The sequence below is a fragment of the Hippoglossus stenolepis genome, chromosome 1, assembly GCF_022539355.2.
Source record: "Hippoglossus stenolepis isolate QCI-W04-F060 chromosome 1, HSTE1.2, whole genome shotgun sequence".
Classification (NCBI taxonomy): Eukaryota; Metazoa; Chordata; class Actinopteri; order Pleuronectiformes; family Pleuronectidae; genus Hippoglossus; species Hippoglossus stenolepis.
In genome coordinates this window covers 2,413,718-2,437,554 of record NC_061483.1, presented here as the reverse complement: position 1 = coordinate 2,437,554, position 23,837 = coordinate 2,413,718, and the positions used below count along the sequence as shown (strand labels likewise).

Below are 23,837 nucleotides of genomic sequence, written 5' to 3'. Positions count from 1 at the left end.
GACAACATCACTCAAGTTGACGAGGCCCAACTGCCACAGCTACACTAAGATGAACGGTTCTCTAGATATGAGACAGAGATTTCTGGAATAACTAGATAGAGATAAACAGTCGTATATAAATATTGTGTCTGTCTGAGCCTGTTCAGTCATGATGTTTCTCAGTTCAGGGGCCACACCACCTTCGGAGGCCGTATTTGACGACGTCACAGCGGCAGAGCTAGACTGTCCAAATTCGAAAGCTTTTGGACAGCACATTTGAAAAAACTCTGCGTTAGTGATTCCGTTTCTCTCTGGCAGTTTGTACAACATCAGATTCACACAAGTCGACTTTATGACGTGATTATTGTAAAGTATTAAACAAACTAAGTCTATTATCCCATCTAATCAAAGTCATCATTAAAGATTGGTTTTAATTTAGCTTGGACCCGAGCTGCTGTGTTTCCGCCTCCCTCTCCACCTTTTCATCACCAATTTCCTTTTTGCCAAAAGCTTCACAATGCCTGGAACATTTGAACGGGAGGATATTGCTCCAGATTTCATCACTTTAATTAGCTCAGATGAAATAAAAGAGCTGGATATGATGATTATTTGGAGCTGAGGCGTTTGGCAGTCGTCTCTCGCCTGCAGTGAAAAGCCTCAGGAACACACACGTTACTCTCATTTTAAAGTCACCGCGGGGTAAAGAAACCGCCCACCTGCTCCACTCTGCTGCTTCTTCTAAACTGCTCTCAGATCTCAGCAGAGACACTTTGCATTGTAAACTCTGTTGTTTTTCATGCATGGAGTCAAATCTTAACAGTGAAGGAAGTTTCCTTTCTTCAGCATCACACACGGATTGAGCTTCACACACTGTGAAGACTGAGGAAAAATGTCCTGAAACACAAGAATATAAATACACGACCATGCAACAAACATTTAGGAGACTGTGTAACTTGTGTTTTGGGGTTGTTTGGGATATTCCAACAGAACTTTAGGGGGTCTAGTGTCGCAGAAGGTTCTGAGATTCTGTTCCTGAAGAGGTTCTGCAGTCAGTTACCAGACATTTTTTATGTAACAGCTTTTTGAGGAGATTACTCTGGTTCTTTAAGGTTTTATTCAGGTTCTTTGGAAGGTTCCACAGCTTCTTCAGGGACTCGATAGGACGTTGAGGTTCTAGATTATTTTGAGGAGGTCGGTCTGTGTTTAAAAGTGTTGGATGGATCTCTGGTTTACGGTGCAACAAAGAACAATATGTTTTTTATTTCTGCTTGGATCTCGCACAGCTGTCTTTGGACTGCTGTGTATATATATTCAGGCAAATATCCTGAAGGGAAGATTAATGTGCAATGCATCCATATTCAAACTGGAGACGGATGAAAAATAAATCTTTGTAATATGAATTGAGGATAACTGACTAAGGTGGAAAAACAAAAGATAATTTTTCATACAGTGTGAACAGAGTTGCTTATGTTGCTCATTATGACAAAAACACGCAGACACAGGTAAGTAGTGGGGTTCTCAATGAGTTCATGCATTTTCTTCAGGAGGTTCTATGTAGAAATTCAAAGTTGTCATTAGGAGGATCTACAGTTCTGCAGCTATTTGACAAGCATTCATTGTAGTAGATGGATGGCTACATCGATACTTGTATATTTTTGTTTGAAAACAGACACATTTTCAAAATAAAATGATGTGTTCTGGCTCTGTATCAGTTTTAAACAAAGTCCACAGTAATGTGCCTAAAAACGTGATCACTGACGTATTCTGGGAATGGTCGAGTAAGTCGCACGTGATCTCTGCATTCAGGATGTTCTTCTGAACAATAAGTGAAACATGTGGTTCCACTGAGGATTGAACTCAGGACCTTCTGCGTGTAAAGCAGACGTGATAACCACTACACCATGAAACCACTGTACCATTTCTATGTTCATCAAGTTACACAAGCTATTTATTTATTCAGAACATTTTGGATAGTTTGTTCTGTTGCTGGGTAGCACTGACGGCTCTCAGCAAGAAGGTTGTTGGTTTGAATGCTGGTTTGAGTCTATCTGGGAATTAGACGCATTGTTTCCTCTTATGTGTCTGGGTGTTGATTGTTATATTTTATAAAACAGGAGTGAGAAGGATTGTCACATTCAGGTTATAGTCAGTGTCTTATTTGTTCTTTCACGTCACTTGGCCATTTCAGCCATAGAATTGGTTCCACTGGGGATTGAACCCAGGACCTTCTGCGTGTAAAGCAGACGTGATCACCACTACACCATGAAACCACTGCTTGTGAACGTCATTGACAGTAGGTGATTTTTGTCTCCAGCAGCAGAGACAAACGTCCTCATCTACAGCTTCCTGACCCTGTGACCCTCTCTGTGTGAATCAGAAGAGTCTGAGCTCCCGATCATCACTTCAGAGGTGCAACAAACATTTTCATTATCTCTGCAGGTTTTATCAGTTGTTGCTCTGCTCAGTTCACTGTGTTCTTCATCATCATCATCATCATCATCAATCGACGACTTGTCCTTGACGTGAACGACACATGAGCAGTGAGTTCAGGACGAGTGAATCAGGCTGAGATGATTTTGACTTTGCAGCATCATTCACTTCCTTTGGGTTCAGCTGGGTCGAGTGGAGATCAGGTCTCAGGCTGAAGTCCAGACTTATGTTGAAAACATGATCCAGTAACTTTTATACTCCTAATACTTTTATACTATACTTATACTTTGATAATTTTCCTTTAAAACTCCTCATTGTCAAAATAACATGTAAAACTGGATTCATCGACGCAAATAATTTGATTATTTACGATAAATTATTGACAGATGCATCTTTTGAAATTTGGTTTCGGTTTCATAAAAACACAAAAACATAAGAGGGGCAATATTTTCTATGTTTCTTCAACAAATCCAATGTTCAGTCGTGTTGGAGTCTCTGACGTCGCTCGTGGCGATCGCTCTTTATTACTAACAACTTCCAACTGAAGAAGTCGATCTTTAAAAAGTAAACCAACATGCCTCCTCCATGTTAGCAGATGGGACGTGGACCAAACAAAAAACAAGCACCCATTAGTAGTGTTTCTCAAATGTGTTTTTTTGTCGTCAGAAGTGCAAGATGGCAGCGTTCGTAACCAAGATATGTCGGCTTCAACGGGAGGAAGTGGAGATGCGTCGTCCATCTTTATCTACAGTCTATAAATATGTGAAGAAGTCGTCCTCTGTTAATGATCATCTCGGATTGGACAGATTGTGTTTGAGCTCGTCAACATTGGTTATAAAAACAGTTGAGTTACATATGAACCTAATTTCTAGAAGATGGTGTTAAGATGCTTTTAGTTTTTGCCGTCACTGCATTTTCATCCCATGTCCTTTCCTGCTGGTGGAGAAACTGTTCTGCTGCTCACTCTCTGTGTTTTACATACTTAAGACTTAAAAAGATAAAAGATGGGATTTGTTTTTGTACAACTTCATGAATCATCCTGATGAGGCTCAGTTCATTAAATACAACACGGTTCATCCGTCTCTTACATCCGAGCCCGTTTCCTGCTCTGATCATCTGCTGTGATAAATAAAAGCTGAGCAGTGATCAGAGGAAACTGAAGCTGCTGCAGCTTCGTCCTCTCACAATAACAGAGCGTGAGTCATCGTCAGATTAGCAGCTCAGTTCAATAATTCAACGCTCCTCTGTAAGCATGAATTATTGAGTCTGGAGACGGTGTCCTGCTCTGTGAAACCACTCGACTGAATATTTAAATGTGAATACATTCATCTGAAAAAGTGCCTTTGGCGTCCTTTGATATGATGACGCCTGTGATACCAGGTACTGTTGTATCCAGAGCCACTACTCAGAAGAAATGCAGTTTCTCAGAAGTGATTAAAGCTGATGATCGACACATTAAACTGTCGTACAGATTTTCCAAGAGACTCCAGAGTTATGTTGAGGAACATTGGAGAGATCAAGAAAAACAGTGAAGGTGAAATTTACAGTGAGGAATAAATACACAGGTCCTGATAATCTCATCTGAGAATCTGCAGCATGTCTGGTTCTCAAAGAAGAACGTCAAAGTTCGTCAGGAGAAATGTGAAACTCAATCTGTAAATCACTTTCTTTAATATTGTGAGAGGAGAAATTTTCATTGATTTCTCAGGGAATAAAACAATCAGACACATTAAGAAGAGGGCTGATATATGTGTGGGATTGAATTTGTTTGTGTTGCAGGTTTGAACTCTACTGAGTCACATTCTAGTTTCAGAGGAAATACTTGAAGATAATCTGAGTCAGTAATCTGAGGTATTAATGAGATAAAATCATGAACAGTTAGGTTGAAGGAAGTGTTTCCTGTGAATCGAATGTGTGAGTAATATGAATCCAGCACAGGAAGGATGATATTAAAATGTTATATGATATTAAAGGTTTGTTGTAAGGTGAAGACGTGAAGGACGGTGACTTGTTCTGGGGTTTTGTTGTTGAACCTCCACAGGCCGGAGCTGGTGTTAAACTCAGTGAGATTCAGATGAAAAGCTGCTCTGACGTTCCTGTAACGAGACGGAACCATCTGCACACCATCCTCTTATCATCTTCACATGCATCACTAATAGAGTGTCACAATCATTTCATCACACTCAGCCCTGATGAAACACAAACTACAAAGGGAAGTTTTAAATTATAATGCTGCACATTAGCACTCACTGAATATTTTCTTTCCTTTTTAGCCGGATGCATTTTAATAAGACGTGCTGCATAAATTTGCATTTTCTGAAAACTCTGTGTCTGAGGAGGAGAGTTGAACACGGACGCATGTGAGGAAGGAGGCTGAGGAAACTTGACTGTTGCTTATTGTCATTTAACTCTGCTGCGTTTTAATGTTCACAGTCATGTGATGATGTAGTTTTCCTACTAGAACTATGTTATATTTGACATGATCGCCCTCTGGTGGATTTTCAGACAGGTTCACTGCCTACATCTGATTTAAAGGTCCAATGTTGTGTTCATTTTAAAAATGATGACAATCAGATCTTTGTTGGTGAGATTAACGATGATGATGCCAACTTCCTGTGCCTCAACATAAAGAAAGAACAGCGACTGACAAATGTTCACATAAAGGAAGCGCCAACTGTCTGGAGGGTAAAACTGTATTAACGGGTCACTCTTCATTTCCTCTCCTGATGTTCTTCTCAGTTTGTTGTTGTACGCTTTGTGTTTCTGTGCCCTGAGCTCAGTCTAACAGGCTCACACTGCCTGGTTCACCTGGGGCCCAGTAGCTCTGCAGCCCACCTCCCACTGGGATGCAGAAGCATGTGGCCTCAATTTAGTCTCAAAATTCATGCACGTAAAAAGTCACGTCTGCACATCAATTGATAAGAGTTCACGGATCAGTATCCACGAGGGCGCCACACTTCCTGGTGGCAGAATCATCAAGTGATATGATCCATCACGTTTACAACCTTTAAAGAAAAATGAAGAGGGGGTTAGATGATAAGGGAGGCGTTTAAAATGACCAATTGAAGGTGGCGAACAGCCACTATCCCCGCCTCCAAAGTCTCAAAATTCAACTTGACGAGCGAGCGACTGTCTCACTATTGTACTTTGTATTATTACAGCGATAAAAACACAGCATACGCACTTAAGAATGAAGAGAGATGAACCTCATGAAGTGTCTGTGGATCAGAATCAAACCATGAACTCTCTGTTGTTGTGTCTCCTTCACCTCACGATCTCTGGAAAACAACGCACTCACATGTGGAAACAGCCCCAGTGACACAATGAGTAGCTCCAAACATTTTCATCCTGCAATTAACGATTTTATATGTAAAAATTCTCGTTAAAATGTCTAAATACAATTAGACCCATGTTATATATTTTGCTGACTAAAGTACTTACTTACTGGACCACAATGACCCATGATTTTGCGCAGCTCTGCTAAAACGACGTATGATGATGGAAAGACACACGATCAGCCAGTTACCCAGTCGACGGTTTCTTCCTTCCACCGTCTGTATTGGTTACTTGGAAATGATCACGATTATTCATTGCCATTTGTTACGCATCGTGAATAGAACTTAAATATATGACCTCGTCTGTGAATGTGATTGGCCCGAGTTGCTTCAGGAAGATTTGGTGGTGAAGACAACAAGTTCCCACGCTGCTTCACGATGTTATAGGTTTTTAGTTGTTTTGATTGAGGGACCCCTTGTGGCCGAAGTTACATATTGTACTTTTCATGAAAGCGTAGCACGAAGCCATCCAATGAACTTTGGAGTCTGAGGGTCACGCCTCCTCGTTTCTATCTTTTTTCTTCTCTGTGACTTCCCCACAGAGTTCGAAGAATCTGAAACACATTTTGTTTCGATCTCTTTACATCTCTTCATCTCGTCTTCACTCTATGAAGTGAGACTTTATTTGAGTCACAGATCTTGTTGAAGAGTCTGATGCAGCTTCCTTTTAGGCCCCATGTCACTTACAGCAAGACAGAATTTTCATGTGATTAATATGTTCATATTGAACCTCACAGTGTTTATATTGATATTGCAAATGAATAATTTGAATAATTAAAATGGTCTTCAGTGCTGTTAGGGAGTGAGGAGAAAAGGCTGTGCTCTACTTCCTGGTGTTGTAGCACCACCTGGTGGCTTCCTGTGTCCATGAAAATAACAACATCACAGAACACACACTTTGAAGGACGTTAATATTATTATTGAGTTATTTTCTTATATCTCAAATAAAACAGTAAATACTGTCATGATGAAGTTTCTTTTTGTATATCTTCCTCCTCATGTATTTAATAATTGTTTTGTGGGTCACAGAAGATGAACGTTAAAGGCTGTAGTGGAGTAAAAGCTTCATATTTGAATTGTTGCAGAATAGAAATATGAAGTATATAGAGTGAACTCATGTAAATCACTTCACTAACTCTACTGTATAAATTGTACTGAACAAAAACAGTAATGAAACAAGCAACATGTTTCTGATGCTGAACATTTATTGCAGTAAATATCAAATGGTAACTCAATGGTCCGATTCCATCAGTCCACACAAAAGTCCCATCCTGAAAAGGGAAATCAGTCAGTTTGATGTGAGTGAACATTGAACCACCTCATGTATCTACTCAGTCAGACGTTGTTCAGTAAAACTGACCAAATCCTCACCTTCTGTGACATCCTAGAAAGGTACTAACCATCACTGCCCTGACATAAACCGTCTGTATAGAGCCCTGAGCTGTTAGAGCTGTTTTTCTCCATCCACTGACAACTTTATACTAAACTCATGAGATAAGATAAAATAAGATCATCTTTTATAAGGCCAACAACGGGGAAATTCTTTTTTCATTAAATTATTTTGAGCGTTTCAATAGTTACTATCAGTATCAAATATTCAGAAGCAAAACTCAGCATAACAATGTCATTTTATTTTTTGTAAAATCCTTAGAGATCTATCTATCTATCTATCTATCTATCTATACATCTATACATCCATACATCTATCTATCTATCTATACATCTATACATCCATACATCTATACATATATTGAGGACAAACACATTTTCCCAGTCAAAGACTCTGGGACAAAATGGATTTACATAAGAAATTCATTTATTGATTTCCGGTCTCTTAGCAAATCACACCTACTTTTAACTAGTAACTACAATGTAGAGCCTCTAGTCAGAGCTTTTCAATATTTACTATCTCTCACAGCAAGACCTGTAATGTTCCAGAGTGAAACTCAGCATAATGATGTCCGACACTCGCGTGGAAGGGGAACATTTTTACTTGTCTTTTTCAGTTTTTATAACATCTCTAGAAGGCCATACCAAATTACTGAACACAAATAATACTAACCTTCTCTGATGCGACGGCTGTAGTTTTTCTCTTTGGCAAGGCATCAAAAGTGATGATGATGATGATGATGATGATGATGATGATGATTTGCACTATTTCTAACCGAAAATAACTTTTTGGACATTTGTGTCATCTGCACATCACAATATGTCCTATATTTATTATAACGTTTTTTTCTTCTTGCCCGTGCAATCAACCTGGGCCCCTGCACTTTACTTTATAACATTTCTACTACATACGCAGAATTTCTTATTTAATTTTAAGATCATATTTTCTTGATTACCTCAATCTGACCTACCTGCTTCTGTAACAACTGAATTTCCCTGGCGTGTGGATCAAGTTTGATCTTATCTTATGATGATGACTGTCAAGATTAATACAGTTCTAGTACTTGCATGCGTATATATATATATATATATATATACACTCACCGGCCACTTTATTAGGTACACCTTGCTAGTACCGGGTTGGACCCCCTTTATCCTTCAGAACTGCCTTAATTCTTCGTAGCATAGATTCAACAAAGTGTTGGAAACATTCCTCAGAGATTTTGGTCCATATTGACATGAAAGCATCAGGCAGTTGCTGCAGATTTGTCGGCTGCACATCCATGATGCAAATCTCCCGTTCCACCACATCCCAAAGGTGCTCTACTGGATTGAGATCTGGTGACTGTGGAGGCCATTGGAGTACAGTGAACTCATTGTCATGTTCAAGAAACCAGTTTGAGATGATGTGAGCTTTGTGACATGGTGCATTATCCTGCTGGAAGCAGCCATCAGAAGATGGGTACACTGTGGTCATAAAGGGATGGACATGGTCAGCAACAATACTCAGGTAGGCCGTGGCGTTTAAACGATGCTCAATTGGTACGAAGGGGCCCAAAGTGTGCCAAGAAAATATCCCCCACACCATTACACCACCACCCTGAACCGTTGATACAAGGCATCTATCTATCTATCTATCTATCTATCTATACATCTATCTATCTATCTATACATCTATACATCTATACATCTATACATCTATACATCTATACATATATTGAGGACAAACACATTTTCCCAGTCAAAGACTCTGGGACAAAATGGATTTACAAAAGAAATTAATTTCTTGATTTCCGGTCTCTTAGCAAATCACACCTACTATTAACTATTAACTACAATGTAGAGCCTCTAGTCAGACTTTTTCAATATTTACTATCTCTCACAGCAAGACCTGAAATCTTCCAGAGTTATGTCCGACACTGACGGGGAAGGGGAACCTTTTTACTTTTCTTTTTCAGTTTTTATAACATCCCTAGAAGGCCATACCAAATTACTGAACACAAATAATACTAACCTTCTCTGCGACGGCTGAAGTTTTTCTCTTTGGCAAGGCATCAAAAGTGATGATGATGATGATGATTTGCACTATTTCTAACGGAAAATAACTTTTTGCACATCTGTGTCATCTGCACATCACAATATGTCCTTATACTTATTATAACTTTTTTTTCTACTTGCCCGTGCAATCAACCTGTGCCCCTGCACTTTACTTTATAACATTTCTACTACGTACGCAGCATTTTGTATTTAATTTTAAGATCATATTTTCTTGTTTACCTCATTCTGACCTACCTGCTTCTGTAACAACTGAATTTCCCTGGCGTGTGGATCAAGTTTGATCTTATCTTATCTTATGATGATGACTGTCAGGATTAATACAGTTCTAGTACTAGTACTTGCTCTCTCTCTCTCTCTCTCTCTATATATATATATATATACTGTATATATCCATTTATCTATCTAATAATTAAATACTGTAATGTCATATGCGGATCTATCCAGCGATGAGGCTAATGAAGAACTCTATTCTAGAATCTGTCTGTCTATCTGATAACTTGATGGTATACTTGTAGTAGTATGTACTCACTGACGTGTACTCACTGACGTGTACTCTTCATCCGCCCACTGCCTCCCGGTTTACGACAGTACCAGTGTGTTGACGGCAGGCAGTTGCTACAACATCCAGCAACATGGCGGATGTGTGTGGTCCCGGTCCAGAGGAGACTTCGGTGGGAAACCAGGGGGGTTCAGCGGCGGGAGGAGACGGCGAAGCACCGGCGGCTGCTGCGCGGGACCTACCCGTGTGTCTGATCGTGCTGGGGATGGCGGGGTCCGGGAAAACCACCTTCGTTCAGGTCAGTTAGCCAGCGCGGCTAACGGCGGCTAGCCACACGAGTCAGGTTGGGGACAACACGACGGGAAAGATGGTGGTTTTAAAAAGTCCCACACTGAAAAGACCCCGGTGTGTGTGACAGGAAGCGGCTGCTCTCCTGCTCGTGATCCTACCGACAACTGTCGGTTGTATTCTGTTAGCTGCAGGTCGCTAATGTGCTAACTGTAGGTAAATAGGTTAGCATGTACGAATCTGTCAGCAGGAGACTATTCATTTATCAACTACATGGTATTAATATACACGGTATTAATATACTAGCTGTGTTTTATAGCTACATGGTATTAATATACTAGCTGTAGGTTTTAATATACTAGCTACATGTTATTAATATACTAGCTGTAGGTTTTAATATACTAGCTACATGTTATTAATATACTAGCTGTAGGTTTTAATATACTAGCTACATGTTATTAATATACTAGCTGTAGGTTTTAATATACTAGCTACATGTTATTAATATACTAGCTGTAGGTTTTAATATACTAGCTACATGTTATTAATATACTAGCTACATGTTATTAATATAATAGTTATATTGTATTAATATACACTAGCTACAGGTTATTAATATGCTAGCTACATGTTATTAATATACTAGCTACATGTTATTATTAATATACTAGCTGTAGGTTATTAATATACTAGCTACAGGTTATTAATATGCTAGCTTTAGGTTATTAATATATTAGCTGTAGGTTTTAATATACTAGCTACAGGTTATGAATATGCTAGCTACATGTTATCAATATACTAGCTACAGGTTATTAATAGGCTAGCTACAGTTTAACAGGTTAGCTGGTGTGAATCCGTTAGCAGTAGTCGGCGATTTCAAAGAGTTGTAACTTTAACGGCTACGACAAGATAATGACGGACTGTTCTCATGCTCGTTATCTTACCACTGACTGTCGGTTGTTAATCGGTAAGCTATAGGTTATAATTATGCTAGTTATAAGTTATGTATTTGCTAACTGTGGGTTAACAGGTTAGCGGTTGTGACTCAGCTAGCCGCAGGTTGTAACCTGCTAACCGCTGTGACGACTGTCGCATTTCTGATTTCTCTATAAACTGCGACATTTGAAGGTTCAAACTTTACAGACGAGCTTCTTCGGTAAAAACTCGTTTCACGACACTGACCTCGGTTTGAAGAACCGCGTAGTTGTTCAGTTTCTCCCTCACCGGGTCTTCAGGGATCCGGGTCTACAGGGATCCGGGTCTTCAGGGATCCGGAACCAGAACGACGGTTCTGTTTGAGCTTTTCCCGCGTCCGAATCCAGACCGGCCCATACGGTGGCCCTGGGGGTCAAAACGCAATGACATGAATCCAAAACAGCATTTTGTGTTCTGGTTTGACTCTGAAGGCCACCGTAGCTGCAGGTAACGGTGGAGTCGTGGTATTAGACCAATTATGAGTCAGTCTCAGCTGTCAATCATGACGTCTCAGCAAGTGTCTTTATTATCAAATAACTAATTAAAACCAAACTTATCAGAAACATAAACACTTGAACAAACATCAGTGTGATGAGAACTACCTGAAATGACCATCTGTTAACATGGAGAAGGAGTGTTTTATGACGTGCACTGCAGCCAGCCACCAGGGGGTGATCGAGATGTACTGGTTTCACCTTGGAAGGCTGTTATTTCAGTTTTGTGCTCAGTTACTTTTCTTTTCTCCAGAGGCTGACAGCTTACCTTCACTCTCGGAAAGCTCCTCCATATGTCATCAACCTGGACCCTGCCGTCCACGAGGTCCCCTTCCCCGCAAACATTGGTGAGGACCCGTCTATTTCCTGGACAGAACATACAGAGAGTGAACAGTCCCTCCTGGTCGCTGTAACCTTCAGTGTGTGTGTGTGTCCTCTTTCCTCCAGACATCCGGGACACTGTGAACTACAAGGAGGTGATGAAGCAGTACGGCCTCGGACCGAACGGAGGCATCGTGACGTCACTCAACCTGTTTGCTACGCGCTTTGATCAGGTAACGAGATTAACGATTTGAATTAACTAAACTAAAGCTTAGAACCTTTTTAAAAATACAGTTCTGTTACAGTTTCACCCAAAGTTTAGTTTCTATCAAATCATGACAAACAACCGACTGACTCAGATTATCAATGTGATTAAACATGTGTGTTTATGTTGTGCAGGTGATGCAGTTCATAGAGAATAAGCAGCACAATCACAGGTCAGTATCAGTCTGTGTTGTATCTGTACAGATCTGTTTTCTGGTGGTTTCTGTGAAGCTTCTGACGTTTTCTACATCCAATCACGTGGACAGATTCATCCTCATCATCCTCATCCTAGTCTAGTGACAGTTTCCTGTTTGACTCAGTGGTTGTAAATGCCCAATAGATTTTGTATCTTGTTTATTGTCTGGTGATCTTCGACCTCTGCAGGTACGTGTTGATTGACACCCCGGGTCAGATTGAAGTCTTTACGTGGTCGGCGTCTGGAACCATCATCACAGAGGCTCTGGTTGGTCTGCACGCTGCACACTGGGTTATTATTCTTTACTGATCATGTGACAGTCATTTAAAAATCCTTGTGTGTGTGTGTTACAGGCGTCGTCTTTCCCCTGTGTCGTGATCTATGTGATGGACACGTCCCGCAGCGTCAGCCCTGTCACCTTCATGTCCAACATGCTCTACGCCTGCAGGTACCAGACTGAACTCACTACAGAGGCTTCGATGTTGTTGTAATTTAAAATGGACACGAGCTCAGAACTGAGTCTCAGCTGCTGTTTCTTTCCTTCAGTATTCTCTACAAGACCAAGCTGCCCTTCATCGTCGCCATGAACAAGGTGAGGTCACTTCCTGCCTGCTGTTGCACTTTTGACGTAGAGTTTATCTTGACTGGTCAACTCGTCGTTTGCAGACTGACATCATCGACCACAGCTTTGCGGTGGAGTGGATGCAGGACTTTGAGGTTTTTCAGGACGCTCTGAACCAGGAAACGTCGTATGTGAGCAACCTGACGCGATCCATGAGTCTGGTGCTGGACGAGTTCTACACCAACCTCAGGGTAAGAGGAGCGGCTCAGACCACAGAACTTTATCAACTTATAGACTCATAACTTTATTTATAACAACACAAACTCAGGAAGAATTCAAAAAATGAGTAAATGGAAATAACTTAAAGGTCTGAACAGGAAGTCAGCTTCTTTTTGAAAACATCCAATCAGGTCACTGGATCTGATCATTGTGTTTAACAGTGGTTCAATGTTAACGACAGAAATGTCCTGACAGCGTTTTCCCTGTGTCTGCAGGTGGTGGGCGTGTCCGCAGTGGCAGGAACGGGATTGGACGAGCTGTTCGTTCAGGTGGAGGACGCCGCCAAGGAGTACGAGAGGTCAGTGGGGGGTTCACGCTCCTGCTCGTCACAGCACTGTTTGAAATTAAGTTTTACCCATCAATAAATGTTTTTACTAAATAATACAGTAATTTACAAAAATTATAAAATAATCTATAATTAATTATAACACATTTGTTATTATTATTATTATTATTATTATCTCTGCAGCCTGATTAAAATGACTGGAGACATTTCAGACTAACGTCACATCTCAACTGTTTGTCTCACGTTCCTCTTCCTCAGAGACTATCGTCCAGAATACGAGAGACTCCGCAAACAGCTGGTGAGTGTGTTTGTGTGTTTGTGTGTTTTCTGTCTTCTGTCTTTTCTTTCTGTCTGTTTGTCCATGTTTTACCCGACGTTCTGTCCATCAGGCCGAGGCTCAGAGCCTGAAGCAGCAGCAGCAGCTGGAGCGTCTCAGGAAGGACCTCGGAGCCGTCAACATCACGAAGACACCTGCTACAGGTAGAGCAGCAGCTCACAGAGAAACACTGGGTTTATTATTTCCTCACAAGTTCCTGTCTTTTCATCTAGGAGTTAATAATTATTCTTTATTGAAAATGTTATCCTTCACACAAACTCTCCAGACTTTGTTTTACTTGTGTTATTGGAATTAATGAACTGGTCGAGAAAAGATTTTCTTTGTAGTTGAAAGCTAATTTTAAAAGTCGCATTTGAAAATAATATCTTTGTTTTCTCTGACATTATTATATAAAATTTCAAACATGTGAAATCATATAAAACATCTTCTTTTTTCTGTTTAATGCCCGTCTGACACAAGAGCTTCCAAATCAGTGTCTGTATTTTAGTTTCTCTGATTTCTCATACAAAGAAAGAGGAGACTTCTAAAATTAAACAGAATTTTCTACATGACGCAGACAAACAAAACTTTCTCGTTTCAAGTCGTACACTTCACTTTTTTGATCTAATTGACGGGTTGACTTCCTGTCCACAGAGGACCCTGACATCGCTGGACCCAGTGACCTCATCATGACCCGTGGCAGCCGTGACGATGACGAGGAAGAAGAAGATGAGGACAGCGACACGGACGATATTGACCACAACGGTGAGAGAGAAAAAACACCTGAAATGATACAGAAACATGTTCAATTTATAACCTGACTCATGTTTCACCGTATGAAAAAAATATGATTACATAGAAATGTTATTTAGATTTTAATTGTATTATATTGTAAATAAATCAGTTTTTAATTATATTTCTTGACTGTAAGTGATAATGAGACTGAAAGTTAAGACAGAGTTAAAATGGTCCAGAGGTTTGTATCTGCGGTTTCTGTCACAGTCTAAAATAATAATCAACCTCAAACGACATGAAATGAAAAAATGAAATCATTTTCAATCTGTTTCACTGTGGTTGCTGCTCCCCTCCTGCAGAGGGCGATGTACACTGTTATAAACTAAACCTCATTGATTCACCTGAATAAACAGAAAACATGAAGAACCTTCGTCAGCTCTGAATCTTCCTTTTCAATCTTTCAGTGACGGAGGAGAGCAAAGAGGGCGACGCTTTCGGAAACTTCCTGAAGGAGAGGAAGGAAGTGGTTCAGGTCCGAAACAGGAAGGGTGCGATACCAGATGGACACTGACCTCTGACCTCTGCAACATGAATGTGACCTGACCTGTGAGGGAACGGTTTCCCTCGCTGTGGTACAGACTATTACCTGGAGCAGATACTGTGGATGTACAGATGTTGGACGAGCTTTATCTGAACGGAGCTTCCTGTCTGATCAGGTGGCCTCTGACCCTGTGATTGGCTGCTCCTCAGTCCTTCCTCATTATATAAGTTATATTTTTATATCAAAGCAGAATCTTCTATTCTTTTTGTTTTTCTCCACTGTTGACGTTTGTAAAAGAACTGAAGGAATCGAATAAAACTTTTAGTTCAGACGCTTGTTTGAGACTCGCCTTGATTCAGCGACGGACAGTTCACTGATCGATAATCCTAACGATCAATAACAGGACTGAAGGGTTGATATCAGCTCAAATAAACCTGATCCACATCTGATCCTTGTTATGACTGAAAGTTCTACACTGTGAACACTTTGCTGTTTCATGGCTCCTTGAAAAGTGGAAAATCCAATTATCTGAATTTGTAACTATCTTAAAGACTCACGATTTAGAGGAGACGATGGGATGAAAGGAAACTATCACATCAGGAGGTGTTTGACTTGATCTCTGCTGTTTCTGATGTTACTGATCAGTGAGGCTCTGATTAGTGCAGAGCTCAGACAGAAGCCGAGTGTCTACACAGACGGAGGCTGTGGTTTTGTCTTTGTCTCCATTCATGTCTCTGTGAATGGAGCCAGATTGTCCGCCTGCCGACCATCTGCCAACGCTCTGCCAACGCTCTGCTCTGCTGTGTCGCCTCCACACTCCGGCAGCGTGGTCTGACTGAATAGCGGCTGAGTCACTTTCTCCTCAGTGTTCTGTGAGTGGGGAAAAAAACAAATTCATAAAATACTGAAACAACAAGAAATCTTCAGTGAAAAACTTTTATTCAGGTTTATTTGTAACAAAGGAAAATCTCCAGCAGACAAGAATATGTCAGATTTTAACTTTCCACACTTTGGACGTTCGTCTCGGCACAAAAGACCTTCAACGTGCAAAACTCCTCAAAATTTGGCCGAGCATGCAAAGTGGCATTCACATAGAATCAGGTGTTTATTTAAGCATCACATTGTTGTTTGTGTCCTTTAAATGGTTCCATGAGAAAGAGACGATGAAACGTTACAGAAGAGAAAAACACGAGAACTTGTTTTTAAAACCAGAGAGAATTAGAGTGAAAACCATTTTATTCAGTTTTTATAGTTTATTATGTTTATTGTTTACTGAGGAACATAAAGAGTCTGACTTCAATCTGCAGTAAATTCTACATCTGTACAAAAATACACAACTGAACGGATGTTTTCTCTGCCGATCCACAAAGTTTAAGTTGTATTCAAAGACCCATACACAGCGGACACGTATGTCACATGTTTGACAGCATGTGTCACTCAGTCATTAACGTGTAGCGTGATGCTTGTGGAACCAGGTTCACTGATCCTCAGAGTGAAAAAATGTGACTAAATAAATCTCGGAAACGAAGATTGTGGAAAAATGTATTGATAAACAATGTGAAAGCTGAAGCAGCGCTCACACGGTCGTTTTACTGTTTCAGCTTTTTCTTCAATATTTGAAGTTCAATCAGCAACAGCTCCTGGAAACTCCTCGTAGTGTTTGAAATATTCTGCCATTTTTGCAGTTTTATAAAGGACCTTTCACACGGCGTTGTAAATTATTAAAATGTATTGTTTCATCTTTTTGTGAAGCACTTTGAGATGAACTCTGGATATCTCTCTCTCTCTCTCTCTCTCTCTCTCCCCGCCTGCAGCAGTGAATCACCTCCGCTAACATTCAGCCCACACTGCTGTCTCTTCTCTCTCTCTCCTCCTCTGCGTGCAGCTCGCTCGCCCCTCCCTCTCTCTTCTGCAGTGGGCTCCAGACACGACCAGCAACAGAAACACAGAGAGTCACGATGTCTCGCCGACACAAATAAAACACACACACACAGATACACTGGTTTTAAATTCGTCTTGCTCAGGGGCCCCTCAGCAGTGCTCATGAGTTGGGATTGAACTCACACCTTTGTCTCACATGAACCATCTGTTAATCTGGGATTCCTCAGAGTCTTTACTTATAAAAGACTCCCACTCACACTGGAGGCCTGGCCATCAGCAGCAAGGCCCAACAACACTAGAGCTGGGTATTGAGGCAGCACACCTCTGGTTAGTGGACGACCCGCTGTACCTCCTGAGCACAGAGTCACATGGTTCCTCCACCAGCGTTATAGTCTGTTCGACTAGAGGATCAACTACAGTCTTAAATTAAAGTTCAGTGGCTGCTGCTCAACGCGTCTGGACTGTTGACTGAATAACGATGGATGACATGACACCTCCCAATTCACCTGGATCGCCCCCTGGTGGCTGGCTGCTGTATATATACCCCGCCTCATCCATGTTAGCAGATGGCTCATGGACCAAACACAACAAATCAAAGCAGACTAAATAAATGTTTCTCAAAAATTGGTTTCTTGTCATTGTAGGTAGTTCTTATCACACTGATGTTTATTCAAGTCTCCACTCCACGATCCCTATGTTACACACTCGACTACGTTATCGAAGTAACGTGGCAGCGTTCGTATCTGAGATATTTTTGCTAGATTTTTTGTTCAGCGGCAGGAAGCAGAGACACGTCGTCCATCTTTCACCACAAATCAGTGAGTGAGCATCAGAGCTGCCTGACAGATGAAACTCAGGGCACAAAGTCTCTGTCACCTGGGAAGTGATAAATTAATGATTCACATCAAGAAATCGTTATTATCCCGATCAGAGCGTGACAAAACAGACGATCAAAAAAGTACAATGTTAATAAATAAAATATAAAACAAAAAAGTCACAAAGTCTAACAAACAAATGAGCTTTTAAATCTATTCGTCCTGCATTCAGGCCGAGGGAATCTGCAGCAACATAATCTCTTTGAACAGACCGGGCCTTCTTCAAAGATCTCATCCTGTGAGGATGAGGAGGGTCAGTCAGTGATTTCATTAAACACTTTAATGAAGCCCTGCATTTTAATTTCTTCTGGACAATGACCCAAACCAACAGATAAAAGTAAACGTCATCACTGACTCAATAAAACAAGAATAAAACATTTTCATGGAAGTAAAATCAACGATAAATCGACGGAGCTTCCGATAAAAGTACATTTGTTTACATACAGCATCCACGTGGGACTCAAAGGTCCGTCTGTTATTGTGCCAAGATATTTATATAAGACAATAAGATCATATATTATATTATGCACGACCTTGACAGATTCTCTGTTGATCAGAAAATTTGTTTAAGATATTTAATAAACACACCTGATCAACATCATGAGTCATGTCTTTCTCTCTGTCTCTCTATCTGTCAAATTATGATGACATCACTGTGTTGAGCTCGGTGCACTGACCTCATTCTAAATGACATCATTGCTGAGACTCCAGAGATGATGTCATGATTATGGCTTCCCGTTAGTGCTCTGCTACAAACCCCGCCCCCTGCAACCCCCTGTTCATAACACACTGCTGTTCCATTCCATTCTGATTTATTCTCTTCTGATTTACATCCATTGGACAGAAGCAAAACACGTAAATAAAACATTGCAGCAGGAGATGTGTTGTTTCTGCTGGACACACACACACACACACACACACACACACACACACACACACACACACACACACACACACACACACACAACACACAGTGTGGCTCAGAGCTCTCTGCTGATTGGCTGCAGTTGACATCATCAGTTGGTATGTGGAGGTTTCTCTTGCTCCTCTTTGCTGCAGCATCTCACTCACCTCCACGTGCACACACACACACACACACACACACACGCATGCCACACACACACACACACACACACACCTTAAACATTACAGTTGCATACATGACCCATGTGTGTTACAGCTGCTCAGCATCCAACATGTCTGAAACTGAGCTTGGTCCTCACAGAGATAGAATCAAACACACACACACACACACTGCAGCTGCATTACATCATCTGGTTCAGTGTGAGGGGGGGTGTTCTACTCTGGTGCATGATGGGAGCTGTAGTTCTCTGCTGTCATTTTTCTCACATGTGCAGTTTTGATGATTGTAGTCATTGTCACGTTTACTCTGTTGTAAAACACATACAAATAAAATTGAAAATATAAAGCTAATATAATGATAATTACTTTTTAATCTTCAGGCTGTAATTAAAACCAAACTGATCAGAAACGTGAACATCAGTGTGACGAGGACGACCTGAAATCACAGAAACATCTTAGCTGAGCTGACCGGGAAGTGTCCCTTTCCAGAGGTTGCGTACTTGTACAGCTGCAACTAAAACTGCAAAGATGTTTTAGCCAATTCCGTCTTCTAAGCCAGGTCATTGTAGTTTCTTTTCTTTTTTGTTTTTCGGTTAAATCTTTCATTATGTCTGTGGTCTCCCACGTTTTTAAAATCTTTTACACTTTAAAATCCTCAAGTGTGTTTTAGTTTGGTCCATTTCCCATCTGCTAACATGGAGGAGGTGGGGTTTATGACCTAAACTGCAGTTAAATACTTTGGCCTCTTTTTCAGGAGCTGTCATATCGTCCATCTTCATGATTTTGGACATGATACAACGCTGCAACTACAGGTGGCGCTATAGCAACTTAATACAAATGGTCACAACGATTGTTTTGCAAAACGTTTTCCTCTGGAAAACAGCATCAAGATGAAAGTGTTCAAATCAAACTTTATTTCTGCTGTTGTTAAGAAGCTGAAAAACGATGACACTGCAGCGTTTGAATGAAGAGTGACAGACAGAACGAGTTTAGCTGCCGACTGCAGCAACAGATGGAGGCGTTCACACACACACACACACACACACACACACACACACACACACACACACACACACACACACACACACAGTCAGGATGAGTAACTGTTCATTGTCAGCCGGTAAATTTAGTGCTGACATTTCCTCAGAAACATCAAACTGACAAACCAGATCAAACTGGATCAGAGCAGTTCATCCAGTTTCTTTTTTTTTACCTTTTATTTAATACGTTTAAATTCTGTGTGAATGTTTTTTCTTTGCATGTGTTTGTGTCACAGCAGCATCCTGAGAACTGGAGGAACGATACAGGTCCGAGATGTGACCTGCAAACAGCAGCACGCACACGAGGAGAGCAGGTCAACATCACAGGTCAACATCACAGGTCAACATCACAGGTCAACATCACAGGTCAACATCACAGGTACACGATAAGAACTACAGGTACAGACGATGTAAAGCAACGTTATGAGAAACACTGACAAAGAAAAGTGTGAAACTGGGCAGGTAGAGGCACTGGCAGCTGATTGGGAGAATGTTCCACAGGTGAGCAGGAGGTGAGGAGATGTTAAAATTATATGAAACTAAATAAGTAAAGACTAATAATCACAGTATATATATATATATATACTGTTTGTGTGTGTGTGGTTGTTTTTAGACTTGGTTCCCTTTATGAATAAATATAATTTATTCATATCGTTTCTTCACCAGAATGAAATTAACACATTGATTTTTTATGTTTTTATCTTTTAATATAAAATTCAGTTTCTCACACAATGATCTTTGTGTGTGTGTGTGTGTGTGTGTGTGTGTGTGTGTGTGTGTGTGTGTGTGTGTGTGCTCAGTAAAATGATCATGATTCTAAAGAACAGGATTATTCCTCTGAACCCACTCTTCCTCTTCTTCCTCCTCCTCTTCTTCCTCTTCTTCCTCCTCCTCCTCCTCGCCCTCCTCCTCCTCCCTCTGCTCTGCCCTGTTGGACCAATCGCAGCCCAGTATCCCTGGCGGCCAATCAGATGGCTGCTGGGTGATGTCATGCAGCAGGCTGCCTTGGTGCTGATGCTGCTGAGCTGCAGATCCTCAGTGTGAACAGAGAGAAGAGAGACCAGCATCACTGCAGGGTGAGTGAGCCGCACACACAAACACAGACTCACTTTTACTTTTATTTGTTGTTTATTTGCTGTGTCGTTGATGTGTATTTGATCTTTAGTTGTGCACATGTTTGCAGCAGCAGCTTTTCCTCAGATTCCAGCAGCACAGACAGACACATCAACATGTTTTTCTGTTTTTCTTCTTCTATCGTTTGTTCATCTGCAGCTTCTGTTCTTCATTTTCATCTTTTCTTAGTTTGTTGTCTTTGTTGCATCTTTTATTTAATTCTTTTGTATTTTTTATGAGTTTAGTTCTGGAGCTCGGCTCTGCAGAAGGTGATGCGCTTACTGGCAACAATGACATCATCGCTCAGTCCTCATGCACCCGCGCACACACACACACACACACACACACATAGACACAGTGTTCAGTTAGAGAAGAATCAATCTGATGATTTTAACAGATTGATATTTTTTATTTGTTTCTGCAGAAAAATTTAATTTGTATTTGCGGTTTTTCAGTTTTTCCATCAGAAGAAACAATTTTAGATTTTTGATGTAAATTTATATTTAATGCTGGATATAAATCTCTTAATTCATGATGTGAATAGTAGAAATTAACTTAACCTCTGAGTTCAGTGAACATCAGGTTAATGTTTTACCTCATTTAGTTAATTTGACCTCGAGGTTCATGATGAGGAAACTGCTTCACTGCTCTTGGACTCAGTTTCAGTGTTTGTGCAGCTGCAGCTCGGTTCTGGATCTAAACTCCTGCAGAGCTTCATGTCTGTTTGCTGCTGATTTAGAACTTCAAACCTCAGAGGAGGATTTCAATCTGAATCCGAAGCTTCTGCTGAATCCATAACAAGAGAAGAATCATCGACTTCAAAAGAAAAAAACAAAAACAAAATCTCTCCCCTGAACAAAATCTGTTGTTTGAATTAAAATTATGTTATATCATTTCTCAGTCTCTAAATTTGTACAGAAAATCGATCAGACGTACAGAGTTTGCAGGAAGCTACAGAAACAATAGATCCAGTGATGAAGTGATGCATTAGATCAGAAAGATGTTTCTCCCTGTGAAGCTTCACTCAAACTGAAGCATCTCAGTGTTTCCTGCAGGTTGAACAGATTCAGTTTGTCCTGAGTTTGACTCGTGTGATTGTCTCTGTCCTCAGGACGTGACTCTACCTCACCACAGTGTCTTTGACTGGAAACTGCAGCACCATGACTCTGGCAGGTAAAACTAATCCCTGATCATTGATTATTGATTTCCTGACTGAATTGTTCGAGTTGATTGTTTTTTATTCAATGTGTCACCTGCAGTTTGTATCTATGCTTGTTTCAGCATACAGAGAGAAGATGCGAGAGCTCCCCCTGGTGTCTCTCTTCTGCTCCTGCATCCTTCCTCAGCCCAGAGACGCCACAGTTGACAAGAAGGAAGGTCAGTCCCACTCTATTCTATTCTGTTCTATTCTGTTCTGTTCTGTTCTATTTGTCTTTCACTTCATCATCTGAATAAACACAACCATCATCCTCCATTTTCCTGCAGAGTAATAAAAACAAAACATTACCAATTTTCTAATTTCCTATAATCAAAACAAGTGGATTTCTAGTGAAGCTTAAAATCAGATAAATACTCTGAATTTAAAACTGAGGACGTTGAGGCAGGAAACATTATTTACTCCTTCTTCTTCCTCTAAAGGTTCATCTGACTTAAAACCTGAGTGAACAGAAGATTGGACACAATGTTTTTGTGACAGAAAGGATGAAGTAAACTAACGTTACATTATTCATGGGAATATTAATTAGGTTACAATAAAAAAAAGTTCTTCACAAACAAGATTTGTACTTCAACTGTGATATAGTGAAAGTAATGAATACAGAATCAAATCGGATCAGTAGTTTCTGATTCATGAAGTCAGCTGTGATACCTGTAAACAACCCTGGTTTTAAAAAGCAGAAAGAAGATTCGATCACTGAATAAATAAAACTTTCAGCACATTTACATTTGTCATTTGCAAATTCATTATTTTGTCTTTAATCAGAGAAAAGACGCTGACAACATTTTAGAATTATGCTCATAACTACTGGATGGATTCATGTTCTCCAGAGGAGGAATAACTTTCAGTTCACATGCTGCTGCAGAACTAATGGTCTTCATTTCACGTTCTCCTGTTCTTCCTGCAGCAGGCGTGGTGGACTTGAACCTGTGCAACATCCGGGACATGGAGGTGATCGAGCTGAGCAAGCGGGCGAGCGGCCAGGCCTTCGAGGTCATCCTGAAGCCGCCCACCTTCGACGGTGGCCCCGAGCTCAGGGCGACCACGCCTCCTCGCCATAAACCATCGCTGGAGGAGATTCAGAAGAAACTGGACGCCGCTCAGGAGAGAAGAAAGGTGTGTGAGGGGAATATTAATGTATTTCATTCTGATTTGTTGAGATTCAGTGTGATGGATAGACTGACAGAAAAGTAGTAGCACTAGAGTTGATCCCTGAGGAACACCTCCAGTTAATTTACAGGGTTTTGAGTGATCATCATCTGTTCAGACAAAACCAGCTGCCACTCTGTTCTATCAGCATAAACTCTGTTGTCTGATGTGATTGGAAACTTTTGATTGATATTAAAATTAACCAAACTAAACCCGAGTTCTTTTGGTAGAGAAATAAAAGGATAGAAAGTCACTGTAAACTCTTTCTCCCTCTAGTGTCAGGAGGCGGAGCTGCTTAAACATCTGGCCGAGAGGAGGGAGCACGAGCGGGAAGTCGCTCAGAAAGCTCTGACCAAAGAGCGGCAGGAGCATCGCGCCGAAGCCAACAAGCAGCAGCGGCAGATGCACCTGAGCGCCTCACAGGAGCGGCTGCAGGAGGAGGTGAGGACTCAGAGGTTCAGTCACGTTCACTCGCTCACTGAGACGATTCATGAATCTGTGACTGAGTTTGTGTTGCTTTGATTTGTGTTTCA

The 23,837-nt window shown here is 40.8% G+C and overlaps 2 protein-coding genes and 2 non-coding genes across 6 annotated transcripts in view; 2 read left to right on the top strand and 2 right to left on the bottom strand.

The window, feature by feature from the left end:
• Nucleotides 1-1,815: 1,815 nt before the first annotated feature.
• Nucleotides 1,816-1,888, bottom strand: trnai-uau. The gene has a single exon. It is a non-coding gene; the product is annotated as a tRNA-Val (tRNA).
• Nucleotides 1,889-2,176: 288 nt separating this feature from the next.
• trnav-uac lies at nucleotides 2,177-2,249 on the bottom strand. The gene has a single exon. It is a non-coding gene; the product is annotated as a tRNA-Val (tRNA).
• Nucleotides 2,250-9,784: 7,535 nt separating this feature from the next.
• Nucleotides 9,785-15,278, top strand: gpn1 (GPN-loop GTPase 1). Its single transcript, XM_035161342.2, has 13 exons — nucleotides 9,785-9,988; nucleotides 11,701-11,794; nucleotides 11,895-12,001; nucleotides 12,168-12,205; nucleotides 12,417-12,495; nucleotides 12,582-12,676; nucleotides 12,775-12,820; nucleotides 12,895-13,041; nucleotides 13,285-13,367; nucleotides 13,614-13,653; nucleotides 13,745-13,835; nucleotides 14,326-14,436; nucleotides 14,871-15,278. The coding sequence occupies exons 1-13, from the start codon at nucleotides 9,824-9,826 to the stop codon at nucleotides 14,975-14,977; spliced, it is 1,203 nt and encodes a 400-aa protein (XP_035017233.1). The 5' UTR covers nucleotides 9,785-9,823; the 3' UTR covers nucleotides 14,978-15,278.
• A 5,574-nt stretch (nucleotides 15,279-20,852) lies between these two features.
• Nucleotides 20,853-23,837, top strand: part of LOC118106086 (stathmin-4) — a 5,333-nt gene continuing 2,348 nt past the window's right edge. Inside the window, exons 1-5 of one of the 3 annotated variants that reach the window (XM_035154280.2) lie at nucleotides 20,853-20,902; nucleotides 22,051-22,112; nucleotides 22,221-22,316; nucleotides 23,066-23,271; nucleotides 23,581-23,745. In XM_035154280.2, coding sequence (XP_035010171.1) covers nucleotides 22,100-22,112; nucleotides 22,221-22,316; nucleotides 23,066-23,271; nucleotides 23,581-23,745 — 480 coding nt within the window. In that variant the 5' untranslated portion in view covers nucleotides 20,853-20,902; nucleotides 22,051-22,099. Of the gene's footprint in view, nucleotides 20,903-22,050; nucleotides 22,113-22,207; nucleotides 22,317-23,062; nucleotides 23,272-23,580; nucleotides 23,746-23,837 lie in introns of those variants that run through there. The other 2 variants (XM_035154269.2, XM_047338212.1) reach the window with 2 other exon arrangements.

What these genes read in the sequence shown, in the direction of transcription:
- gpn1 (XM_035161342.2), top strand. Translation starts at nt 9,824, where the DNA reads ATGGCGGATGTGTGTGGTCCCGGTCCAGAGGAGACTTCGGTGGGAAAC. An exon ending in AACATGCTCTACGCCTGCAG is followed by an intron (nt 12,677 to 12,774) that starts GTACCAGACTGA and finishes TCTTTCCTTCAG; the next exon opens with TATTCTCTACAAGACCAAGC. An exon ending in AGAGACTCCGCAAACAGCTG is followed by an intron (nt 13,654 to 13,744) that starts GTGAGTGTGTTT and finishes TCTGTCCATCAG; the next exon opens with GCCGAGGCTCAGAGCCTGAA.